Below are 6,411 nucleotides of genomic sequence, written 5' to 3'. Positions count from 1 at the left end.
GGCAAGAGACAGTTGTACCCTGCCTTGTAGGGTTGCTCTCTAACAGCAAGGAGTCTGAGGAGCCTGGCGGCAGGCACAGTGGGTTAAAGTGTCAGGCTGCTGACCACAATAAGCTCAGCAGTTCAAACCCACCAAACGCTCCCCAGAAAATGAGTCTGTATGCTCCTATAAAGATGCACAATCAGAACCCTATGTGGCAGTGCAACCATGCCCTCTAGGTTCCCTTTGGCTTGGTGACAGTGGGCACAGTGTTAACAAGAGGCTTGAAAATTCCTTTCAGTGATTCAAAAGTAGCACAGGCAGCAAGTGAAGGTAATCTCTAAGAAGAATTTGTTGCAAGTCCAGACTGACTCAACTGGTTCACAGTGGGGGCAAATTTACATAGTCTTAAAAGGGCAAGTGCAAGCTGTGCTTAAGTTGGACCTAAGTCTGTAACCTGGGGACTGCGGTGTATTTTCTGTGGATCTGGTAGTGCCAGCCCCAAGAGCAAATATCATTGGATGGGTTTACTTATGACGCCGCAGTGTATAAAATCTACCCTCACCCATGGACACCCATTCACAAGTTTTTAATGAGGTGAACTGTGTCCATCTGAGGACAACAAATGAGAAGGGGTGGGGAGCGGGGAGCTGTTCTTGATGGCAGCACACCCACAGGAAGAGCAAATCCAGGCTACCAGGAAGGAGACGTCATGGCAAGGCACAGAGCACTGACTCATAAACCATGACAACCATGCATAGGGGGACAGGGCTTACTGCCCAGGCCTGACTAAACGGGGGCACATAGAAGGTGGCCACCAATGTCACAGTTCTAGGTGGCATTCTGATTCACACCGGTGACTCTCAGCAAATCTTTTCAACCTCCACAATCAATCCAGGATCCAGTCTCTCTCACCCTCTCCACTGTTATGACCCCGCTCCCCAAACTTATCTCCCGCCTGAGATGCGGAACTGCCTCTAGTCTCCCATTCCCACCTGTTAGGTAGAATAGGGACAGGGTTGTCCCTCTCCATGCATGAAGGCCCCCTACAGAAGGTTGGGAAGGAATCAAGCGAGCATTAAACACCTATAAGGACCCTTTAATTGGGTATGCTCCAATTCTGCGCCACACCCCACCAGGTAGGCTTGATTCAGCCAGTGGGGTCAATCCATTACCTTCAACTGCACCTAGCTAGCCAGAGGTTTAAATACCTTAGTGGCAGGGCCACCCCTTCTTCAGCCTTCTGCCCTCTCCCCTTGGACGCTGCTCACACCCCAGCTCAGCCCTGCTGTGGTCTCAGTCACCACACGTGGGTGAGCAGTCCCACCAGGCTGCCCCTGTTCAGTGGTGAGCCCCAGCGTGGCTTAACGCACAGTTTGGCACACTTCCCCGAAATAGCATGTGCTCTTTGGAGACCGTAAAACCTGAACTTCTTCCGTCCTTATAAAAACCCACTTGGATCACAAACCAGGCTTCGGCATGAATTCTTTCTCGTGGGAAGCTAAGAACAGAGGTATTTCCCACCAGAGAAATCTAACACACCCAGGCCTCCTTGCACTGTGTTACCCACAGCACATAGGAACCCTAAGCCACATCAAAGTCTTCCTCTGTTCACACGCTAACTCGACCCCGCCCCCGAGATGGCCGCCTGACCTCACTGCCCACACTGCCCATCATGTGCCCTCTGGCTCAGTCGCGCCCAGCCTCATGGGCCTCCTCGCCCCTTTCCTAGGTGTGCAATCTTCTTCCCTTACACACCTGCCTGGCCCACTGTCTGGAATGCAACGTTACCCACACGGGGCGGCCTGCCCAACTCGGCTCTGCCCACCTACTGAAACAGCCCACCCATCACCCAGCCTTTTTAAAAGCCGCCGCTGCGTGTTATCTCTGGCTGACAGCGCGCATTTACGCTTACTCTCTCCTCACTAGCACGGAGGGTTCATCACAACACGGACACGCCACTGGGTGCGGCGACCACGCGGGAGGCAGGCGCGGCCACAGACGCAGGCAGGGCCCTTCCGGTAGGCAGCCCAGATCACGTGGCCAACTGCGGCCACGCCCACCCCGCTGCCCAGGCGGCGCGTCGAAGTGCGTGCGTGCGGCGTGCGGCGTGCGTGCGTGCGTACTCGGCCTGGAACGGCGGGGAGGTGCTGCCGCCTAAGCCAACGACGGGTCTAGGTCGCGCAGTTCTGGGAAGGCTGAGCAGCGGCCTAGGTCCGACAACGGGGTCACCGCGCGGCCGGATGACCGACCCCTAGCGGGGCCTCCCCGCGCTGCGTCCAGAGGGTCGGGGCAGCACTGACCTTCCAGGGACACGGCTGAGCACGGTGCCGTCCGCCGCCCGCTCGCCCCTCAAGACCCCGTCTTCCCGGCGCTGGTCGCCCCCAATTCCCACCCCTCGCCTTAGGTCACCTGTGTCGGGGAGGTGATTGGTAAGGTCTAACAGGAGCCAGCGCGCAGGCTTTCCCCTTCGCTCTCCGTAGTGGGCGGGGCTCCGCCCTTGGTTCCTTAAAGGCAAGCGCCCGCCCCTGCGAGATAATTACCTCCGACACAAAGTGTGGCAGGGCGGGAAGTACATTGGGGAGTTTGGGAGGGGGTGTGAGTTGCAGGGCGATTAACTGTGCTGTGATATTCTGCAACGTTCACACCGGTAGGTCTCTTCTATTAGGGCTTATAGAGAGAGTTGATGGACGTCTTTTGCGTTCCCACAACAATTGCCCCAGTTACAAGGAGCCCTGGTGGTGCAGTGGTTAAGTTCTTAGCTGCTAACGGAAAGGTGGGCGGTTCAAAGCCACCAGCCAGTTTGTGAGAGAGATGTGGCAGTCAGCGCATGTAAAGATTTTACAGCCTTATAAACTCGGGAGCGGTTTTTTTCTTGCCTTTTAGGGTTACCTTGCGTTGAAATCCACTGATCGGCAACGGTGTGGGCTTATAGATGAGACTCCTTTGCTGAAGTGTCGCTGAAGGATAGTGTACGGTGGGCATCAGAATTCATGAAACTCACTATTAGCAAGTCGATTCTGAGTCACAGTGACCCTGGAGGACCAGTAGACTGGTCCAGTGCGTTTCCAAGGATGTAAATCTTTACCAGAGCAAAGAATCCTTCTGAGGAGTGACTGGTAGTTTTGAACTGATGACCCTGTAGTTAACAGCTAGTTGTTTAACCCACTGTGCCACCGGGCTTCAGGAAGTTCTCAGTTTTTTCCCATTGATCTGAGTATCTGTCATTACAGGACCGCACTGTTTTGACCACTGGCTATATAGTAGGTGCTAAAGTCAGGTAAAGCAAGCCTCTGAATTTGTCCTCAAGTTCTCTGCTAATTCTGGGCTTCTTCCTTTTCCTTTTCCATTGAAGTTGTTACTTTTTCTAATTCTTCTGGGGAAAAATGTTGGTATTTGTATCTGGATAGTGTTAAACATATAGTGCCTCAGACGGGACTGACATCTTTACTATATTCAGTGTTCTGACTCACGAGCATAGGATATTCTTCCATTTGTGGAGGTCACTCTTGGTTTCTTGTAATAGCATTCTCTAGTTTTCCTCTACGAGTCCTTTTGTTTTTTGGGGTTTTTTTTTTCCCCCCGGTTAACACTAGATTTTTCTTCAGGGTACTACAAAAGCTGTAAATTTAAATTTTTTTAAATTCATACTAATCCGAATATTGTGCTTATTTTTAAAGTTATATCAATGTCCCCAAACCTCTGGGGGTTCAAATATCTAGCATATTTCAAGAAATAGCTGTTGGTGGATTATAGATTCCATACCCCCTTCCTCTATTAGGTTACAAGCTCTTATAAAGCTGTTGTTGGGTACCATCTACCTGTTTTCTTTGGCTCTTAACAACGATGTGTTACAGAATAGAACTCCATATTGGGAGGAGTGGGGCAGTGGTCTTCATGGAAACAGACCACCAGATCTTTATCTTGCAGAGTCACTGGATGGATTTGAACCACCATCCTTTCAGCTAGAAGCTGAGTGCTTAAATTGTATACATCACCAGAGTTCCTCTTAACACTATCACCACCACCACCACCCCCCACACACAGAAAGCCCAAATCTATTGCCATGAGTCAATTCCAACCCGTAGGAATTCCAACCCAATTCCAACCCTTAGGGACCCTTTATAAGGTTTCTGAGACTGAATCTTCACGGGAGCAAGCAGCCTCATCTTTCTCCCATGGAGCATCTGGTGGGTTTGAACTGCTGGCATTGCAGGCTGCAGCCTAATGCCTAGCACAGAGTGCCCTCGGGGCTCAGGTAGTTTGTTAAAATAGAAAACCGTGGAACCTACTATACGTGAGACTAAAAACAGCCTGTTACCAAGTAGTCACTTCCAATAAGTGACGATGCTATTGACAAAGCAGAAGAGTTCACGGAGTTGTCTTGGCTGCAGTTGCTACAGAAGCAGGTCGCCAAGCCTTTCTGCTGCAGTACCACTGGGTGGGTTTGAACCTTCGGCCATTCAGTCACTGAGTGCAAACTGCACCAGGGACCCTGTGTAGTGCCAGCTAAATCTGGCGGGGAACAATTGCCTCAAGTGGCAGCCCCCTTTAATGAGAGTTCCAGTATAATACCAGAACCCATGCTCCCTTAGTGGTGACACTCATGCCGAGAGAGAGCAGGGCATGCAAGGGTTTGAGTGTCAGGTTAACTCATCAACCCCTGAAGACACAGCCTAAGACTGAGTTCTGTCATTACAAAATATTAACAAAGGTCATTTTCTTAGAGAGTCTCTACCTTCTACCCTTAGGGCTTAAGTATTCCGTAGTCCAAACATCCACATAGCCTAAAAAAGGGACGTGGGGGGCGGGGACTCTAGGCAAGGAGATTGAGGTCTCATTCGATGCCTTATGGTTGGGAGAGTCTTCTGTAACCCAAATCCATCGTGTTACTACTACATAGGCCAGTTTCCCCAATCGAGTGAAAGAACATCTGTGTCCTGGGTAGGAGCCGCCTAGTCCTACCTGACTCAGCCACCCTCACACTCATCTGTGTCCATTGTGGTAGCCAGTGTCAGTCCATCTTGTTGAGGCGCTTCCTCATTTTTTGCAGGCCCTCGACGTTACGTAGCTTGATGATGCCCTTCTCCAAGGAGTAGTCTCTCCTGATACCAGGACCACAGTACATGAGACAAAATCTCACCATCCTCATTTCTTTCTTTTTTTTTTTACCATCCTCATTTCTAAGGAGCATTCTGGCCGGCCTTCCAGCACAGTTTTTGTTGTTGTTCTATTGGCAGGCCATGGTGTAATCAATAGTCTTTGCCTGCACCAGAAGTCAAACACACCAACTCTTCTTTGGTTTCCTCTGTTATCTAGCTTTCACATCCTTAGGAAGCGATTGGAAATCCCATGCTTGGCTCAGGATACCCACTCAGCAGCATGACTCGGGCCGTAGTCCTCAAAGCGACAGCTTTGCCTTTTAACACTTTAAAGAGGTCTTCAGCAGAATTTCTCAATGCAGAATGTTGTTGATTTTCTGACTGCTGCTTCTGGATCCCAGTAAAATGAACTCCTTGTCCACTTTCAATCCATTCCCTAACACACGTGTGTTAGAACCCTTCATGTGTGTGTTAGAACCCTTCATGAGCTCTCAAGCTATTAGAACCAGAAGAAATGTATTGCTTTAAGACATTGAACTACAGATTAAGCATACTTGATGTACAACAAAACAAAAAACCCCAGCAACATTTGATTAACACTCAATGGTGGCTGGGAATGAACAAAACGAATTTGCCTCCAATGAGTGACATTGTCGTGAGTCTTTTTTTTCTTTTTAGCCTTCACGTCTGCGAAATAAAAGAGTATTTGTATATGGAGGCTCCATTTATCTTCTGTGAATGAGGCAGAAAATAGGTTCAAAAGTCTCCTTTGGCAAAACAAGGGAGCCATGTGTTCCCGTTTCAAAGGTATTGAATGGGAGGCGCCAGGCATCGGTCATCTTTGAAACACTTTTCATGGCAAAAAAAAAAAAAATCACTTCCCTGAGCATCATTCCATGCTGAAAACAAGACTTCGTGCATTTGGAGGAAACCGCGTGGAAAACCGGGACGTGATTCATCTGGCCTTGAGGCGCTAACTACAAGCTCGGTCATGGGCTCAGCCTCCTGGGAGAGAGGTCCGGGCCACCGCGCCGGGCGCTCCGGGCGGCTCCGAGTTCCTGGGAGACGCGTGGCGGGAGGCCCTCCCTGCGGAGCGGGGCTGCGTGCCCACTGCACGGGGCGCCGTCTTCCCGCCCCGCACGTGGGCTGCTTGGTGGCCGGCCGGCCGGGGATGCTCCCGCGACCTGACAAAAGTGGCAGCGAAAGCGCTGGGTTTTTGTTTTTTCTTCTTCTTCTTTACATTTCACCCCCCACCCCCACCCCTTTCTCTGCCTTTTTTTTTTTGCAACAGTAAATCTACCAATTTTACAGTCAGTTGAGCAGCAATAGG

At 50.5% G+C, this 6,411-nt stretch overlaps 1 protein-coding gene across 1 annotated transcript in view; it reads right to left on the bottom strand.

Moving 5' to 3' along the window:
- MTIF3 (mitochondrial translational initiation factor 3) overlaps positions 1–6,411 on the bottom strand; it is a 58,362-nt gene that overhangs the window by 6,416 nt on the left and 45,535 nt on the right. Inside the window, 2 exon segments of the mRNA XM_045293993.1 lie at positions 1,955–2,136; positions 2,283–2,391. Coding sequence (XP_045149928.1) covers positions 1,955–2,136; positions 2,283–2,391 — 291 coding nt within the window.

The sequence above is a fragment of the Echinops telfairi genome, unplaced genomic scaffold (assembly GCF_000313985.2).
Source record: "Echinops telfairi isolate 266 unplaced genomic scaffold, ASM31398v2 ScPeMD7_2565;HRSCAF=3150, whole genome shotgun sequence".
Taxonomy (NCBI): Eukaryota; Metazoa; Chordata; class Mammalia; order Afrosoricida; family Tenrecidae; genus Echinops; species Echinops telfairi.
This window is presented reverse-complemented; position numbering and strand designations above follow the sequence as displayed.